A 20,144-nucleotide genomic window follows, 5' to 3' on the forward strand; every position below is an offset into this window, starting at 1 on the left:
GTTTTCTATAATTTTAGAAAAACTCTTAATTGTAAAAAAAAAAAACACCATACATATATATTTCCTCATTTTCATTTTAATTGTCAAGCGCGCCAGACACACACTTATTATATATATATATATATATATATATATATATATATATATCTCTTAAAATGTGAGGAGATTTGAACCTTGATCATCAGGGTAATACGCACCATTCTAAGTTCCTAACTACTGCAATGCAACTTGTGGCAACTAGTGCTTAGGTGTGTGTAAAACATATATAGGATAATTAACTATTTTTTGTAATAAACATACATCAGAAATTTCCTAAAATTTGTGTTTTTGGAGAGATGAATTTAATTACCTTTCTTTCGTCATAAGTGGATCCATGTACAAGTACTGTAGCTTCTACAAGATGGAGAGTGATGATGATCAAAACCAGTATATTTTGATAAACATTCATGATCATCTTGCTTTCTCTCTTTTCTCCTGTAAAACAAAGGGTGAATATTAATTTTTGGTCTAAATATAGATGGGGGAGAGGGCACAACTTTATAACTGTCACCGCTGCTGTCCAATATATCCTGCTACAAAAAAGATTTTGACCAACCAGAAAATTACGTACAATGAACACATGTAGTTTTGGTGTTCAAAAGAAGTGAGAGATTGGTGGCTTGTCTTTTGGATCTTTTAAGGATCCATCGACTTTTTCACTCCTCCGAGGAAATGCTACAAACCAATCACATGAAATATATATGATTCTGCGATATTATAGAAGGATTTCAAAGAACATTAACATAGGTGTTCTATTTTTGCTACGTTAATTCAAATTGTAAGTTTAACTTTATGAAAAGAGTTAGAATACTAATTTAATTAAAAATACAATTTTTAATTTGTCAAAATTTGTTAACGATTATTTTATTATTTATCTTGATTTTTCTAATTTTAAATAATTTAAAACTTAATTCTTACAAATAGTTAAATTAACATTACTAGAGACCACAGTATATACTTCCAAGATGTCTCATTAATTTCGTAGTCTGTAACAAAAGCTCCTTTGTCTTCATTTTCAGTCAAGAGTGGCTGAGATGCATCACCACCATTGTTCCTTGACCTTGCTTTGCTCTTCAACCTTCTCTTTTTCATGGAATTTTTATGATCTGAATCACAGGCAGACATAGTCAGGGTGGAACCTTTTCTTTCTTTTACCGTTGTTGTCTCTCACAGAACCCTCTTGGGTATTCGCAGATGCTCCCCCTCTATAGCATGAAATTCAAATGTGCCTTCAGGGTAAGCAAGAGCTTGAACAAGTTGATTGTTGCAATTGATGCAATCAACTGTTCATCTTAGGTAGAGTTAATAGGTTCTTTCCATCCTCATTCACTGGTTTCTTTCTAGGTCTTCCTCTTGGCGTCTTTTGTATCAGTTGGGCTTATCCTTTTTTGCCTCCTCACTCACGCCGATACTCAGAATACATGTATCTGAATCATACCTCTCCCTATGAATAGAGCACCTATCTTGTGATGAGTCGCCATGATGAGCAGAAACAACGTTGGATAAACTGGAGGAAACAAAATAGAAAGGGAATTATTAAGCAGTCACACATCAGAACTCAAAGATGCCAAACTTCTGCGATCAATTACTCCAAACAGTGAGATCAGCACAGTTTTGCAAAATGAAAAAGAGGTAAAAGTTATTAAAAAATCAAGCCTCTCTTGTGCAAGTCGGGTGAATTCGTTTATGAGTATATTTGAATTATGAATGGAGTGAAAATCTGAATTCTATCTAGCTCGCTACTGATAACCAAGGTTATTTAAAAGTCCTCATACATCATTATATGATTGGGATGTAGTAAATGACAACAAATTTCCAGTGTTGTGTTGAACTTACAAGATTCATCTTCGTCATTAAAGCACATATCATAAAAAATATGTTGCAGATGGCTACATGAATCCATTATCCAGATGATAAATTAGTTAGAATCTATCAAGTAAATTCACGTTAATTTACCACTTCAATCCATGTCTTTTTAGGTCTCCGTCTTCACTTTTTAATAAGAATGCATGCAACACCAGGGTGATCATAAAGAAAAAACTATTACCACAACTTCCAACAATCATGAATGTTCACTTCCTTAAAAAAAAATCGGAAGAAAATGAGTACCTCATTTTTATAGGAAAGTCGGGCATTTTGTGAACTCTAGGGCCGCCAATCTAAACCCCGTACAGGTCCTCCAACATAAAACACGAAGTCTTTACTGTACAGAAATTAAAGTGAAACATATAAAGTATGCATAGTGTAGCTTAACCAGTTAGGATTTGATAGTAGCGAAGCAATGATGCATAAAGTCCAAAGTTGAGTATCAGTTTGTATAATGGAAGTTCCATTATGTCCAGAAGAAAGTAATAACAAATACAGATAGCTAAACGTTCTTCACAATGACACAGTTAAAATTTTCATATCAACTGGAATGGCCTCAAATGCATTTACAAATTAGCGCATCAATAATTAGTTAGAGTAAAGAGATGAAAAAAATAAAACTATAAAAGAACAATGAAAAGCAAACTGCAAAGAGTAACTAAAGCCACTGCATCTTCTACAAGAAAATATAAATTAAATCTTGAGCGTAAATGCCATTCTTGAAAAGGAAATATGACTAATAGCAGCAAGAATAAATCCCAAACCTTAACTGAGTTTCATCTCATCAAAACATATTCCTTTTCTCCACTTCCTCAAGGATACCAAAAGGAAAAAGAAACGATCTGTTAATTGGTCAAAGAAAGAAAGCATTAACAATAGTTGCACATTTAGTTGATCCACTTACAATCTCCTAAAAAGAATTCTTTTAAACCAGTTCACTCAAACCAGATATACTTATTTGATTCCAAAATCACTTACAGTCACACAGTTGTCCATCTACCAAAATACTTGTTCATGCCAACATTCACATCAATCCAATTCAGCATCAAAATTCATATTCTGACCAATTTGAAAACCTAAAACCTTATTCGATTCCATTAGACCCAAGGAAAGAACAAAAACATGATGCTGAAACCTAAATACATACACTCTAAGTTCATACCTGGACTTTTAAGAATTTGGTCTTCTCATCATGTGGTCCTTGTGTTTTAGAAAAGACACTAAATGAGGTTAACAAATCCTACGAATACTACGTACATAGAAAAAAGGAAAGGAAAAAAAAGAAGAAAAAATTGTTTTAAATTTATGTTCTTTTTACCATATGAACGGTGGCAGATGATAACTGAGGTAAACATATGCCAGAGGCCCGAGATTCCGATCCAAACCTAATGATTCCTGGGTTGTAATTGTAATAGCTCCATTCTCTGTATAGACAATCAAAATATGACATAGCATTGCATATATCAAAAACGTCTACGCACAGATATATTTACATGTATATACACATACACGAACACTACAAGATTTGGGCTAACATCAAATACAAAATGACTTCAGTGATCTCATAAACACAACTTAAAAAGAATATGACAGAATGATTACCCATCGTAAAAACCATGAGGATGAAAAGCGAAGTGTACACTAAAAAAAGAACTAATCTCATACACCAAATTAATAGTATATTTCACAGCAAGACTGAGAAAAAATCACCTTAGGAAAGTGACCGAGTTAGATAACTGTTGAATTTCACAATCTTCAGCAGCAAAAAATTGTGTCAACTGCTTTGAAGTGATTCTCGACCGAGTAATCAAACATAGAAACCTTAACTCCAGCATCATGACCTCCCAGCGATTCTTCTTCCATACTCTTTTCAATCATCTGCTAATTATTTTTTTTTAAAAAAAAAACATTCATATACTGAGTAATCAAAAACATGTCTCCAGGCAAAGAAATCGTGGAGGACTCTGTATATACGTCATAGAGCGCAAAGTTTCCCCAGAATTAGGATTCCCCAAATTGCGATACCCTAATCCTTAAGAATATCAATAACTTTCGAATGCGCTTGAGGTCGCCGCATTGTCCCTGAGAAAAACCTATAAAAAAATTAATAAACCCTACAAAAACCCTAAATCGAGGAAATCAGTTGGCATAAAATACTTGATCGATGACAGAAAATACCAATTAGGAGTACTGCAATGCGACAAAGGTGTTAGACCGGGGGATTACAGGCACACTATGTTTAGATTGCCCAAAGGTCAAACCCTGGCTTCCAAAAAGAGGCGTCTCGGTTGATTTAGAATGCTTGGTTAAGAGAGACATTTTCAGAGTAACTGAGACTCGGCTTGAGAAAGAGATTGTTTCGCTGTTTGCCTTATAGGTTACCGTTTCCTTCTCTTCCCTTCGCGGGTTTTCGAATGAGCTCCCGAAAACCCAACACTGCAAGGAAAAGGAAATTATATTATTCAGACAAAAAAAAAATTACATTATTTAATAAAAATTTTCAGTCGTTTCAGGAACGATTTAAGATCAAGCCCAAAATAAAAAGAGCCCAAAATAACAAGTTGACCTGACGAAGCTGATTGGAGAATTGCGGGCAAGCGTTACAGAGGTTTTCCGCCATTCTTGCCATGAAGGAGTTACGAGACTGAGAGTAGGAAGAGAGTGTGGTTTTTATGAGGTTTGTTCGATGTTTTGTGTTTGCAGGATCTCATAGCAGTTAAGGTTTTATTAGTTAATTATATTAAAATCGAAAATACAGCATCCAAGTCGTTGTAGTATAGTGGTGAGTATTCCCGCCTGTCACGCGGGTGACCCGGGTTCGATCCCCGGCAACGGCGTTTTGGCACTAAAAGGTTTAAAACTTTTTAAACTTTAACCGTTTCTGACACGACAAGGCAATCCGCAAATGATCTGCCAAGTCATGAGCTGCTGCAGTTTGGCTTGCTATTTTTGTAATAAATTAATATTTCTGTCCGTGGCCACGTATAGTTTCAACTAAAAAACACTCAACAGTCGGTACGGATAAGAATAATAGCACGTGTCTGAATATCAACGAAATCCCATAACATGCGGGTGACGCAAGAGCTACGTTTACTAACTGACCGACTCATTTTGCTGCCTTTGCGCACGGGTTCTTCGTGCCACCTTTTCTATTCCCCACTTTTTAATTTTCCATTTTTAAAGTGTGAACAGAGTAGACCACTTAAGTAGAAAAACCGTTCTCAATAAATTAACAATATTAAAAACTTCTTTTTTTTTAGAAGAGAAAAAAAATCCTATTTTTAAAAAAAAAAAACAAGAAGAGGAAAGTGAAATATTATAAAGTATAAACACTCAGCTTATTCGCTTCACATCAATAGTATCTTTATTATCATTTCGTTTCTCTTCCGTTGCTTTCTTATCTTTAATCAGAAGCCATCGATGGAGCTTGAAGAAGATTCCTGCTTCCTGCACAATCTTCATGCCACCTTTGCCTTTGTAATCATCATCTCATCCCTTGTTCTCCTCGTACTCTACTTATTACTGAAGTTCAAGCTCAGGTGCAAGTGCGAGATTTGCGATGCTTATCTCACCCTAAGTTGGACCAAACAGTTCCCAAACCTTTGTGATTGGTATACCCATCTCTTGAAAAATTCACCAACAAAAACCATCCACATACATGTACTTGGCAACACCATCACAGCCAACCCAGTCAACGTTGAGTACATACTCAAAACCCGATTCGATAATTACCCGAAAGGAAAGCAATTCTCTATGATCTTGGGAGATTTTCTTGGTCAAGGAATATTTAACGTGGATGGAGACTTGTGGAGGTTTCAAAGAAAGATGGCAAGTCTTGAGCTCAATACACTTTCCATCAGATCATACGCTTTCGATATCGTCAACTATGAGATTGAAGCCAGACTAATCCCGCTTCTACAATCAGTTTCGGATAAAGAAGATGGAATCATAGATCTACAAGACGTGTTTCGGAGATTCTCCTTCGATAGCATATGCAGGTTTTCTTTTGGGATTGACCCCATGTGCCTCGAGCTTTCGCTGCAGGCTGGGTTGTCAGAATTCGTGGAGTCCTTCGACTTGGCGTCGAAATTGTCGGCGGAGAGAGCCATGGCTGTGTCCCCGCTCGTGTGGAGAATCAAAAGGTTGATGAACTTAGGGAGCGAAAGGAGATTGAAAGAGGCAATTCAGAAGATCAACACTCTTGCTCAAGAAGTCATCAGGCAAAGGCTTAATATGGGGTTTTCAACACATAAGGACCTCCTGTCTCGCTTTATGCATACAGTCAACGATGATACGTTCTTGAGAGATATTGTTATAAGCTTCCTCTTAGCTGGCCGAGACAGCGTTGCGTCGGCTTTGACCAGCTTGTTTTGGTTACTGGCTAAGCACCCAGAAGTAGCTTCGGCTATTCGTACGGAGGCTGATCGAATTAAAGATCTCACGAGCTTTGAACAAATGAAAGATCTCCATTATCTACAAGCGGTGGTACACGAGAGCATGAGACTCTACCCTCCGATCCAATTCGATTCCAAATTTTGCGAATCTGATGACGTGTTACCGGATGGAAATTTCGTGAAAAGAGGAACTAGGGTTACGTACCACCCTTACGCGATGGGTCGGATGGAGGAGATTTGGGGTCCGGATTGCTTAGAATTCAAGCCGGAGAGGTGGATGGTAGATGGCGTCTTCTGCTCCAAGAAAAACCTGTTTGAGTACCCGGTTTTCCAAGCCGGAGTACGGGTGTGTTTGGGGAAAGAACTGGCGCTGATGGAGCTCAAAAGTGTGGCCATTTCTTTGCTTCGACGGTTCCACATCAAATCGGTGTCAACGCATTCAACGCCACGATTCTCTCCTGGCCTCACCGCCACTTTTAGTGGTGGGCTCCCGGTATTGGTACGAGAAAGGCAAATCTCATCATAATTCTCATTCATTTCCAAGTGTTACATATACAGTAAATGAATGGTACATTTATTCCTGAATTGTAATTTAAATAACAAAAATGATAAAAAAAAATTCTCAATAGTTGGTGTTCAAGTTATCACAGTTGCTGAGTTAAATGCACAGAATCCATGTGAATTCGTGACTTCACATGTCTCCACTTATTACATGAAATTCTATACGTACAACTCAGCAGATGTTTATATAAGCTACTGCATGTTTGTGAATTGAATGCGTAGTAGTCAGTCGCTGCAGATTATGAATTGCGACATAATTTAGTGGGTGCACGTACTTAAGCACTATAAGCTACCCATAATAATATATATGTATTGGATTGGAATATTTGTCTTCTGGATCAAGATTAATGGTTGGCACGCAGCTGGTGTTTTTTGACTGTTCACAACTTTGTATGATCAGTTAAACCCCACTAACAGAGAGTATGTACTTTTTACAGAAGATTTTTAGTTTAAAATGTTTGTATTTGTTTTTTCTTGCTATAGATATGATCATATATGTTTGTATTTGTTTTTTCGTTAATGTGATTTTTGTTTGTGTACAATTAGGGTTTGTCGCTTGCTAAAGTCTAGAGTATGGACACTCTCTCTTTTTTTATTCAGATTCTTGCGAAAATGCTTTATTTATGTTTTCTACATAAATAGTCATAATTCATAAATGTGTACAAAGAAGCTTTTATAATCGTATAAGGTGAATGAATCATTTATATTTATTTTGATTAATATGCTACATTAACATTTATGATTCATGACTTTCATTAATGTATCAATAAACATGCAGTAGCTTACAAGTTGAACCGTGTATCAATAAATTAATGAACGATCAATAAAGATGAGTCTATGAGGATTAATATACATTATATTATTTTTTTTCAATTCATGAGACAACATTGCATAGCAACACAAAATTGACGTGGATTCACATAATGTTGTTACAAAATGAATTTATTTTCGTTTTTTTTTTATAAGTCAGATAATTTTATTAGGATATTAAACAAAATACAGAAGGGAAAGGGAATCCAACAAGATCAAGGTTTGTCACTAGCTAGACCACATCATCAGATTACTTGGTCTTTCCATGATCACTAATTTGTCCACCCATTTGTATATATATACGCAAGACGATTCTTTTTCTATGGGTTTACTACATAATATATTACAACTGTATGTACAAATGATCATATCCATGGTTACAACTTACAAGTTGAACCGTGTATATATACCAACCATTCTTTGTCAAGCTAGCTAGGTTGATAAAAATCATTATCACAAACATATGCGTATGCGAATGTTGAAAAGGACACAATAAGCTATTTTATAACAACCAGTTATCAGCGAATGAAACCAGATTTCTGAAATGAAATAAAGTAAACGAAAAAAAAGAAGAGAATTATTTCGTTTTATTCGTAGTGCCTGCAAATTTAATCATAAAGTACAAAAACTTAGAAATATAAAGTTAATTTTTTTCATTTCCCATTTTAAAATTGAACTCAATCTAGCGGAAGCTCAACTAGCTGGGGCAAGAGATATGTCTTGATCGGTGGAGCTTTCGGCTGTGATGTAAAATGTAATCAAGACATGCGACTGGCCAAATTGACGTGGACTTTTACCTAAACCCTATTTGTGCGTGTATATATATATATATATATATTAAAGATATATATACAATTGGTGACGTGCGGCCGTTGCTTAGTTGCAAGTGAGTACAATGTCTTTATGCACTACATATACCGATATTCCGAACACATGGAAGTGAAATACGTAAGACTGATCCTTTATTGGTTTGGACCATATTTTGAAGCGTTTCAGTTCTATAAATACACACACATGCCAACAACTAAATATTCGGGCACTCACTTTTAAAGAGAATCACATGTGCCCACTAATTTTAAGGTGAAAGTACTATATATAATACGTGGATATGCCATCACAACTACCAAACGAATCATTATAAATTGTACGACAATTACGTAAAATAAACACACAAAATAATGAAAATATGGTACAATATCGATCACCAAGCAAGAAATGTACAAATTCGATCTCTCAGATGTGGATAGAATATAATATTAGTGGCCATAAAACATGTGAATTTCTCAGTGGGCCGGGAAACGGATGGCCAGCCAGATTATAATTTGTGTTGCCTGTGTTTTGTTCCCCACTCAAATTTGTATATACTATGCCTTGATGCTTGATAGTCCTTCTATAATGACATTATTGACATTTCTTTTGCCACACACCCATTTTCTTTTATATATTTTATAAATGTCACTAATCACTGGGGTGTTGGAGAATAATTAACCGGTCTCCTTAAAATAAAGCCTGATGCCTTATTCCTGAGAAAATCAGTACTCAAAATACCAACTTAAAAAGAGCAACACTACGTATTTATAATGAAATCATCCATAAAGGTCCATAATCTATGTGACATGTTTACTAAATAACATGACATCACCGTTTTTTACTTTTTATTTCTTAGAGGAAACTTCAAAATGTTTTGTCTCTCAAAATACATGTTAGATTTCAAAATAATAATAATTACATATTCGAATTCAACATGTAAAACTTTTTCCAAAAAGACTCATTGTTGATAGATTTAACATGGGAAGTTCTTAATTACATTATTTTTGAAACAATGTATAAAAATCTGTAACACTTAAAACAAATGTAATTACGTTCGTACATAAAAGTGCAATAAGAGATTGTGTTAGTTAGAAACAATGTAATAAGTAATTGTGTTAATCAGATATAATGTAATAAGAGACTGTGTTTAAATAATATAATTACCACATTATTATAGACGATTATGTACGAAAAACCTTATGTGTGTGTGTGTCTATATATATATAGATTATAGACGATTATGTATTAAAAACCTTATGTGATATATATCATTTTTCCGCTTAAAAATATCTTAAACAAACTCAAAAAATAAACAAAGAAAAAACACCCAGTTCAATTATTCATGCGGGACCAAAGAATTAGTGACACGTTTAAGTCCTGCACTGCTTTTCTGACTTTATTATTTTATGGATGTTATGCAGTTGTCCATTTCATTGTCTGGTTTCGCCACAATCATCGAGACCATCATCCTTCCTGGAGGCACAAATCTGTTTCAGTTTCTCTGGTTGCACTAATTATTGCAGGCCTGACCACCCTTCGGATAACAAAGAGAGTAATAAGAGTTGAAGGGCGGAAAGGATACAAGAGGTCTTGGGAAATCAACCTTACTATACTCTCAAATTCTATTCTTACTACACTATATATCAGAAGAGGGCCTTGGGCTCTTGAGACCTTTGATTTTTAAATTTTTTTTTTCTTTTTCAATTACAATTTTTTTAAGCTATTACTGTAACAAAAGATACGACGTTCTTCAGAAATCACATTATTTAGATTTTCAGGAATACAATAAAATGTTTGTTTTTGTTTTTATTATAAAAGTAAAAGAAAAGCTTCAATTGCTTATATGAACTGACAAAGACGTAAATAGAAGTATTACAATTTTTTTGGTGTTTTTATGTGCAGAGAATACTAATACAGAGAGATATTGGGCTATTTGATTCCAGGAGCGACGTTGCCATATACTGTTAGCACAATTTGAGGTAGAGATACTTATCGTCTTAAAAAGAGTGACCTAGTTCGTGGCTCATCCCATCGATCTCAAACTTGGGATTCAATTCTTTTATTTACAAAATTTGAAGTAATATTTAATTGGTTTTGTATTACTGCTTTAATAGATATTCATATCCATATACATTTATATATATATATAGACACACACACATACTCGTTTGCTGGAGAAGCAGATCTGTAACTCCAGGCTCGAGTGCGCTGGGTCAGAAGCCTCTGTAGTGCAAGTTTGGTGGTGTTAGGCGAGTTACCGAGTGGTGAAGAGATGGGTTAAGTCTCTTGTCCTACATCGCTCAGGGAAAGATGCAAAGTACATTTCAAACTTCCTACCAAGTAATTAACAAGCACTTTTTTTTTGGGTTGGTATTGGATTTGAGAAGACAAAGTTGTGAGAGTCAGTTCGAAGTGGAGAAATTGTCATATCCTTTCTTTTAAGAGACAGTAAAAAAAAGTAGCCTATAAATATTATGTAAAACAAATTTCGAATACATGATTACGAATCCAAGTCTCCATGTCATGTCTAATGAGAGATTATTTGTAGATACTACTTAAACGACCTGTTTAGGCTAACTTTGCATGACGCACCTGCACACGAAAAATCCCACTATACAGCTCTAGTTTTTGTCGTGATTATATATATATATATATATAGTTCCTTGGAATTGTGTGAAATGAATATCATCCCCAGATGTGAAGAATAATATTCCAACTGGAGGGGCTACCCAGTCAGCTATTCATTAGAGCAAACAACAACCACATATATATATATCTGTGTGTGTGTGAGAGAGAGAGAGAGAAGACAAGGCTGGTTTATTCTGATTGTGACTCCATACATGTCTGTTGTTCATATAAGATTGTCACAAATTAATAGCTGGCTGAATTGGACTTCTGTCGGTGGATATATTCACATCAACTAAGAATGTAAAACACAACCCAATGGAGATAAAAATTAAGAATTAATAGAGGTTTAGGTAAGAGGTAATTAATTTGTATGGGCTTTCTAATATGTAATCAAACACTCCAATCCAAACTCTATTTCAGAACAAGTTCATATATACGGGAAAACCTAATACCAATAAATATTGTATCACCATGAGTGACAACAATTAGTTTTACAAAAATCATTAAAAAATATTTATAATGTTAACTTCATTCGGGAGTTAGCTCACCCCTAAGATTTTTTTCTTCTTTATGTCGAAGGAATCCACTGAAAGCACATCCCATCGGATTCCACTCTAATAGTAAACTCACGCGTCACATGCAATACTCACAAACCATATGGGTTGGTTAAGTCCTGGGCCGAAACTCGATGCTAAAATAACATCAGATCATGTCATGCATTAAGAGATTCAAATAGCGACCTTCCACACACGTGCGTTAAAAGATTCTGATGAATACCCACCACAAGGGATGGGGGCCCAAGTCTAGCGTCAAAAGTTTGTGCCTAACTCTCTATTGAAAACCCATATTGACAATAGGAGGTTTTTCCTCCCTTATAAACTAGACTCCAAATCCACCATCTTCTGATGTGGGATTCTCATCAAATTCAAATAACTTAACTTAATCATATAAACCAAGGGCGGATTTAGGGGGACTACACTAGGCTGTAGTCACCCCCAAATGTTTGGTAATTATATATATATATATATACTTACACATATATACACGGACATATATATATATGGATACATGCATACATACATATACATATACATATACATACATACTTATATAATTATACATAAATAAATAAAAATACAATTATATACATGTTCATACCTAAATATACACTAAGCCACCTAAATAAAAACACACTTTGTACCTACTCTCTTTCGTTGATGCAAGTGTGTAACCGTGTTTCTTCATAAGTTCGTTTTAGGAATCTCAACTAGCAGTAAACCTAAATGCCTAATCAACTAATTTCAGTAACTTGTATTGCCAATTAAATAGGTATATAATGTAAATAGCCTAAAAAAAATTTCCGGGGGCGCTGCCCCCGGACCCCCGCCAACTTTTAACAGTCCCCTTTAACATAAATTTTTGGTTCCGCCCTTGATATAAACCGATGACTTTTTAATCCCACCCCTAGAATCTTATCCGACTAAATATTAGCCACTCCAAATAAGTCACGATACTCAACTAAACCATACTTATATATACTGATTTTGTTGATTTAAAGTCGATATCGTGCGTGATTCTTGAAGTTGTTGAATTTTCAGTAAAAAAAAAAAAAATTCATGATTCTGGCAAATCCTTCTAGAAGCAAAAGCAGTATCATGTGTGTGAGCTAGGCAGTGTTATGAGGGAGAAGATATGTATGTCTTCCCAATCTTGAGATGAGATCAATGTCCATGTCATAGTGTTCTTGGACAGGCATGCAGTTGGGCTCACATGATCCATTTTTGGACAAAATGTAGACCAAGTGGTGCACCATATATTGTCGACTTATTCCAAAAGAAGGGAAAAAAGGATATTGCATAGCTTTGTTGTTTTGCTATCTTTCTTGGTTAGTGGAGAATGGACATGACATAAAAGGAAACCTATATGATGATTGTCAGAAGAGGCCTATGATAGGCATTTCTTTAAAAGGAAACCTAACCTACATAATTACTACTTAACCGATATCTGTTTCTTTGGCCGCTTTCTATAAAATGAATGATGATGAACGAGATCACTAATAATCGCTTTGAAAATGGTCCTTCTTTCTTTTACAGGAAACCTACAAGATCTATTAATATAGCCTATCTGAGTCAAACCTACTTCTTTAAGGAATACTGTTTGTCTTTATTTGGAGGGTTTTCTTTATAATTCCTACAACTATGACAATGATGAGCAAGGTCGCCAATGATAATTTCTTTTTTCCTTAATTGCTAAAGTCTAATAATTTTTTTTTTTTGTACTTTCCTTATTAGAAGCGAGTGTCGGATGTTTAGGGCCATGTTTGTGCACCAGCTAGCACGATAAAGGCCACAAAGAAAATCATCTTTGAACAGATGAGAATGGGTCAGCAGTCAAAAAACAGCGTCCGCCAACCATTTTTGATGCAGAAAACAATTCAATGCCAAATATTTGGGTTGTAGTGCATAAGCAAGTCTACAGGCCCAATTAAGTATGCCACATTCATGATACAAGATGACAAATCACAATAATATGCATGCACCTACTGTCTACTGATCTTGCTTCACTTGTATTTTTATATGGATTGGGGATCATTTTAAATTCAAACTCCTTTACTTTTCTATCCTCCTCTAAACTGGTACTGGTTTACTCTTCTTTTTTTCCCTTTAAATTACTCTTCTTTTTTTTTCTTTTTTTTTTTTTATCGATTGGATTTGGTAGCCTAAATCCACTTTTTAAAGGATTATCTATTACTTCATATCAATCATTGGTTGAATTTATTCTTACAAGATAAAAAGTTCCGATAAATGAAAGAAATTTAAATATAATAATCACATGAATTCTACAATCAATTACTCCTCAATAATAGCACCTGAATTCTCTCGTGTGGATTAAAAATGAGGATCTATATTTTTACCGTTGATTTAGAATATGTGGGACGCAAAACAATGACTCACTTATCATTTCACCCATTCATATTCTCAAAAAGTTGTGCGTTAAGTTTGTGCTTTAAGTACACACAGTAGAATTCTTTTGTGTGTATATATATATAACAATTAATTAAGATACATGAATGATTGATGCTTATGATGAGATTTCTCTTTCCGGGAAGAAGACGGGAGCGCACCCTGAAAGTTGAAAGTGGCCGTGAAGCCAGGAGGAGAAAATCGTGGTGTGCGTTGTGTTCACACTGATTTGATGTGGAAACGTCGAATAAACGAAATGGCCACTGGCCACACTACTTTTGAGCTCCATCAGCGCCATTTGAAAATTGAAACACACCCTAATTCCTGGTTGGAAACAACAGGCTTTTTTTTTTTTATGTGACTCACCCTCTTGCAGTTGTGCGATGCGTGTCCCCACCTGTAGCTTTTTTCACGTGATCAGAGTACGTAGAGGTTGATGCCTGATGAAGGGGTTGAGAACGTTTAAAGCATGCACTGATACACGTTTCACCTACATGACAATCAGACCACACAATTATTACATCTGGTTTTCTTTTTCTTCACAAGTTTTTTAGGTGAAATGCCGCTATCACAATTTGTGTATGAACAAGTACGGACTACCACCCACTCTTGTCTTGTACTCTTGTTTCTTTTTTTCTGCTTCAGACAACTTAACTTAGATCCCACACTCATGACTGCTTCAAACTATTTTTTGGTGTAGGATCTTTTGATCTTCTGCTCCTCATTCTTGATTACTCGACGTAAAACTTGATCATGGTATTCTCTGGAAATTGCAGAAGGCCAACTGAAATAGACGGCCCACCCAATATTTAGGCCTGTAATAAATCCGGGCTATGTTATTGGGCCCTGAGTCCGCTTTTGGCTCAACTGATAAGGCGCACGCGCATTCCACCTGTCCCTTATAAGCTAAGCTATTAGCCTATTACCGTTTTGGGTCAGCATTGGAAGCCCAAAATGTTTCTTCGAGAGTTGATCATGGGTTGGAAAGATTTGGAGCTTATTAGATGGACGTGGCCTAGAATTGGAACTACTGACGGGCTTAATAATCCCCCACGTACATTTTTCAAGGAAGAAGTTGAAGAAGGAGTGGGCTTTAGCAGTTGAAGATAATTCCTTATTGGGCTACACCCCATTAGGCTTTCTTTCGGGCAAACAAATTCATAGAGTTAGGCCTCCTTTATTCAGTTAAGACTAATCGTGTGCAACAGTTAAAGTTTGACACCCCAGCATTGGGTTCTTAATTTTAGGACTATAATGGGCCGTCCAACTGCACCAAGGCCCACCATACTTAAATTTTCAACCCAGTTGAGTTTACAGCAACTTAAACCTGAACACAATAAACATAGACGGCAGGCCTAAAAAAGCCCAAGCCCATTGGAGGACTGAAACCCAAACAATATGTTTCTCTTATTGCCCAAGCCCATCTTACAACCAAATAAAAAATTACTCTACAGATAAATAAAACAGACGACCAAGGCTTAATTTAATGATCAATAAATTTGTTCAAGTGTTGATTGCAGAGCACCATACACCGTACGCCAACCCTCCTGCGAAGGGTGCGACCCGTCCCAAAAGAAAGCTGATTTTGGTTCATCGCAAACTGTATACTTCTTCGCTCCATCACCGTCTACACTTCCACAACTAAACTCACTACTCACACCTACACAACACGGCTTCAATGGATTCTCAAACTTCGAACTCCCTGGATGATCTCCTTTGTTCTGGAACACAGTCATGAATGCGGTATATAGATCCAGGATCACAAAGGGTGCGTCCTTGGTTTGATTATTGTTGAATTTGGCGACGGCTTGTTGGAGAAGCGAGTTGTGGAGATTGACCAGGGCATTTTCGGAATCGTTGCACTCTTGAAATGAGGATGAAACTGTGCTCCGAGGGAGGCATCCTAAAGGCTGCAGGCCTGTCAATGCGATTTTTCGGATACCAATTTTGTGAATACGGTCCAAGTTGATGGCAAGTTGGTTCACAACAAGTGGAATGAAAGCTTGCAAACCCTACCATACAAACAAATTAGAAACACACGTTTAGTGAAATTCATAGTAATTAAAGCAACTTAAAATTACGGAGCAGTAAGAGATTAATGTCAATGGTGACATATAGAAAAAAAAATGTTAAAAAGGATATCGGTGTTTTTTGTCCCAACTATCTAGCACCATTGTTAATCCATGCCCCCATACACATCAATAATATTGTTCGCTTTGGGTTATTCGATTCTCGTGAAAACATTGGATCCGCATAGTTTTGCTTCTCCTATACTCAATAAGTGAGCTAAAAGTCCAACTCACTAAACCTCATGAAAAAGGCCTTTTTAGTTGTAAGTGGTGGACTAAACCCTTATTCAAGGGAATATCCACATAGCTTTTTACGATGTGAGACTTCTAACACACACATGATCAAAAGTGAAATCGTGAACCCCATATGATTCATATGAAATCGTGTGCATTCTTCTCAACATTTGAGATAATTTCGACAAAAAAACAACGAAATCCATAAAATTGTTGAATTTTTTTAATTAATATGGGTGGGTCCTCAAAGCAGCAATTGTTAACGTGTACTTGGAGCTTCAAGCCAAGAAAACAATAAATATTGGCACGACCCTGACCAACAAACGGGGCAAAAGCCAAAAGAATGACAGTAATATGTGATAATAATTGCGCAAGAAAACATTTTTTGTGACGTTGGCAAATGTCAAACCAGACTGTGCCCCCATGACGTGTATTATATTCTTCCTATAGCTACTAACAATAACAATAATTAATTAATAGAGATGGTCAATGAGCTAAACTACCAAGGTTAGGTACCTGAATAGAGCCATTTCTGGCAAGATAAGTGGAGTAGTCATTGCCAGCAACAGTAACAAGTGCCAAAGAATTCTGCAAGTCTGTTTGCGCGTACACTTTTTCCACGTTAATGACTTGCTGAAAGAGATCGATCTGGGTAGTCATGTTTGGCCCCGGAAATATGGTCTCGAACACGCCGGTGCCACCATTTGCGAAGTTCATTCCGTATTTCACTTGCTTGTACCCGACCTTCCTCCATCTGTATGGGATCGGTGACTTCACTCCCATAAACCTAGCTGCAATTTTTATTTATTTAATTATAATACAATTGGCATCGGATTCCCTAATTAAAAATAATAATACACACAGTTTTATGAATCAATTTACAAGAAGAATACATTTAAAAAAGCATAGTTTAATTAATGAATCTTGGCATTAATCTAATGTGGCAAACAGAAAGAGTCAAAAATACGACGGTAAAGGTCGATCGGTGGAACTATGGCATTGGTGTAAAGGAGTTGCTGAAAGTGAAGTCTCTAAGAAGAGTGGCCATTATCAATGAGCTAGCACTGAAAAGGTCAAATATATATATTTATATATATAATACTGTTTATTTAATTGATTTATGTGGAACAAAATTGTACTAGATAATATTAGATGTGAAAGGTAATGTAAAATCTGACAGAAAGCAAAAACAAAAAAAAGGAAAGTGGTATGACAGTACTGCAATTATGCAAACCAAAGAAACAAAGAAAAGTTGATAAAAAAAAAATTAAAAAAAAATTAGACATGAAAGATAAGGCTAATTTATGAGAAAGTTCGTGAGGGACCCACCGAGATAATCAGTCAAGACGCGGCCATCAGAGAACCGACCGGACGGTTTGCCCGGGAAGGTGACTCCGTAGGGAGTTTTCCAGGAACTTGAGGCGGAGATTGGGTTGTTGCCAGTGTCAGCATAAGAGTCTCCGAACACAAACAGCTTATTCGGTCTGAAACTTAACAGATTCCGGTTTGTAAGAAGGCGGCGGTGGAGGTTGTGGTGACCAGAATCACCTTGGACACCTTGGTTTCCTGCAATATATATAAATATGTACATATAGACGATGTCAATATGTATATGCATAGATGTAGAAAAGGAAAATTAAATGCAAAATTCATGAAATTTACTTAAGAGGAGGAGGAGGATTGTGAAGCAGAAGAGGTTGGAGAGTAGCTTTTGGAGATGTGCGTCCATTGAAAAGCAAACAATTAGTTTTGCATAAAAGTGAGTCTTGGTGAAAGGAGAGATGGAGATATTGGGGAATGACTTATGTATCAGACTGTGTGTTAAGCTTTATATATTAAGAATTCGAGGCATTTTCTTCTTTTCTTATTATTATTTTTGAAATAATGAAACCCTTTGATCTGTTACCAACTACCCATGCAACTAGGTCAATTAAGTAACCTACTGAAAAAAATACTAATATTCATAATTTTTTTTTAACCGACAGACTTCTTGTACGGCGAGCTTATCCCCTTACTAAGATTCATGAACATGCAAAATAAATTAACTTTTCCAATTTAATAATCAGTCTATTTATTGGAATTATAACGACGTAGGTAATAATTCTTTATATCATAAAATCATAGTGGATTATTATTTTCCTTTTTCAATAAATTTCCTTTTTCAAATCCTATAAATAATATTTTTTCCCCCTTTTTATGTCGAAGCTCTCAATTGAGTTATGAATAAGTTTACACTTTTATTTTTCAACATTTTCAAATTTTAAAGGGAAAAAAAAGACACAAATTTGATGAATATTTTTCTTTGGAAAACTCCTATAACACCAAACCCCATATAAATCAATTCATCAACCACATTAATATTGATTACTTAAAGTGTTTGGTTAATTAGGTACAAATTTTTACCATACAACGTTTTATTTTGAGTACCCCATTTGTGCTGGGAATGCAATTTTAAATATTATCTCTTATCAAGCCCAACTAAAAAAATTATTTATTTTTTTTCTATTATTTTTTTACGTTGCATCTTCCAGAATTATTCTTCTCCATTACTATATTCTATCAATCTTGGATTTAGCTATAATTCACGTGGTGGGGATGCCAATGAAGTTATTAATTATTCATTAGATACTTAGATATCAATAATTCTCTTGGCAGGGAATGGTGTTAACAGTTGTCTTCGGCATTTTATTTTATTTTTAATAATATATCTATTTATCTATGCATGCATACATTATTGAAAAACAGATCATGTCAAAAGAGAGAGTTAAGTACATTATCATAGAGAATGGGAGATAGCCTGGTTGATCAGGTTGTCTGCCCCAGGACCTTGAGATTCAGGGTTATGGCTTAGAGTGTGTGTGGCTTGTGGGCCTTTAAAAAAAAAAAACATTATCATATTGCCACGTCAGCTTCAATTGCATTATTCTAACATATTATAACGTGTCAAAGTTTATTTTAATTATTTATTCGCATTTGAGATAGGCACGTGCAATCCATTCGTTGATTTCGTGCATCATCATTACTATTATTAATTAACTATGGTCATTTATTCCTCGAAAATAAAATAAAATAAGCCTATGGTCATTTATTGTCACAAATGAATTGGTCTTCTTCAAAGGTGGCCAGAGAATGGAAAACAAAATCAATCGTGGTTTAATGGGGACTAACAGAAATCTTAAAAAGATTTGAAGGTCAAAGGAATATTTGGATGTCTGGGTTTGACGTAAATTAGTCATACAAAAAATTCTCCACGTGCACTATAAATTATATATGTATAATTTCATGTACACATATATCTATATTGTGTGAAAAGAAGAAGGAATTGGAAGGTCAATTAAGTTGAATAACTATCATGAAGACTAATTCATGATTCATGACTCTGCGCGTTGCAACTTGTTAAGGCTGCTTGAGCTCTGTTGGATAAACCATACAGAGGTTCGTCTTACTGTCTTGGTCAGAATTCGGAAAGAAATTTGTTGATGGATTGGGCCCATATAGGAGCCCACTCGTCTCAATCTCAGACGCTACGTTTGGCCCGATTATGTTTTGGGTTCATTTACTGGGCTGATCAGTGGCCTACTCGTATCTTGGATTCAAACAAATTTCTCCTTTAGATCTACATATAGCCAACCTCAAACTCTTCAGACAAGAATATAACGGAGATAATGGCACTAAGATGACCACGCCGCGGCCCGCGGTTAACTGTGATCTAAAATTGAAAATGCAAGAATACTTTCAGCATATTTTTCAGTTGCAGAACTCATCATCCT

At 35.6% G+C, this 20,144-nt stretch overlaps 2 protein-coding genes, 1 long non-coding RNA gene and 1 other non-coding gene across 12 annotated transcripts; 2 read left to right on the forward strand and 2 right to left on the reverse strand.

The window, feature by feature from the left end:
- Positions 1-1,413: 1,413 nt before the first annotated feature.
- On the reverse strand, positions 1,414-4,621 carry LOC119990210. 9 transcript variants are annotated; one of them, XR_005465979.1, is made up of 7 exons: positions 4,084-4,621; positions 3,616-3,987; positions 3,224-3,329; positions 3,068-3,105; positions 2,670-2,747; positions 2,149-2,242; positions 1,414-1,546 (listed from the first exon to the last, which is right to left on the reverse strand). It is a non-coding gene; the product is annotated as an uncharacterized LOC119990210 (long non-coding RNA). The 9 variants fall into 9 exon arrangements; XR_005465976.1 differs by having other exon boundaries at positions 2,149-2,747; XR_005465967.1 differs by having other exon boundaries at positions 2,149-3,329; positions 4,084-4,341; positions 4,472-4,621.
- Positions 4,622-4,670: 49 nt separating this feature from the next.
- Positions 4,671-4,742, forward strand: TRNAD-GUC. Its single transcript has one exon. It is a non-coding gene; the product is annotated as a tRNA-Asp (tRNA).
- A 508-nt stretch (positions 4,743-5,250) lies between these two features.
- On the forward strand, positions 5,251-6,948 carry LOC119989710 (cytochrome P450 94C1-like). Its single transcript, XM_038835387.1, has one exon. The coding sequence runs from the start codon at positions 5,326-5,328 to the stop codon at positions 6,823-6,825; it is 1,500 nt and encodes a 499-aa protein (XP_038691315.1). The 5' UTR covers positions 5,251-5,325; the 3' UTR covers positions 6,826-6,948.
- An 8,438-nt stretch (positions 6,949-15,386) lies between these two features.
- Positions 15,387-18,193, reverse strand: LOC119984278 (GDSL esterase/lipase At5g03610-like). The gene is made up of 4 exons (XM_038828147.1): positions 18,037-18,193; positions 17,704-17,940; positions 16,891-17,165; positions 15,387-16,083 (listed from the first exon to the last, which is right to left on the reverse strand). Exons 1-4 carry the CDS (start codon positions 18,101-18,103, stop codon positions 15,562-15,564), a joined length of 1,101 nt encoding a protein of 366 aa, XP_038684075.1. The 5' UTR covers positions 18,104-18,193; the 3' UTR covers positions 15,387-15,561.
- Between the last annotated feature and the right edge of the window lie 1,951 nt (positions 18,194-20,144).

This window comes from Tripterygium wilfordii, chromosome 3 (genome assembly GCF_013401445.1).
Source record: "Tripterygium wilfordii isolate XIE 37 chromosome 3, ASM1340144v1, whole genome shotgun sequence".
NCBI classification, from domain to species: domain Eukaryota; kingdom Viridiplantae; phylum Streptophyta; class Magnoliopsida; order Celastrales; family Celastraceae; genus Tripterygium; species Tripterygium wilfordii.

Coding starts and splice junctions, on each gene's coding strand:
- LOC119984278 (XM_038828147.1), bottom strand. CDS start 18,103: ATGGACGCACATCTCCAAAAGCTACTCTCCAACCTCTTCTGCTTCACA. Junction 17,941..18,036: donor AATCCTCCTCCTCCTCTTAA/GTAAATTTCATG, acceptor TATATATTGCAG/GAAACCAAGGTGTCCAAGGT. Junction 17,166..17,703: donor CGTCTTGACTGATTATCTCG/GTGGGTCCCTCA, acceptor TAAAAATTGCAG/CTAGGTTTATGGGAGTGAAG.
- LOC119989710 (XM_038835387.1), top strand. CDS start 5,326: ATGGAGCTTGAAGAAGATTCCTGCTTCCTGCACAATCTTCATGCCACC.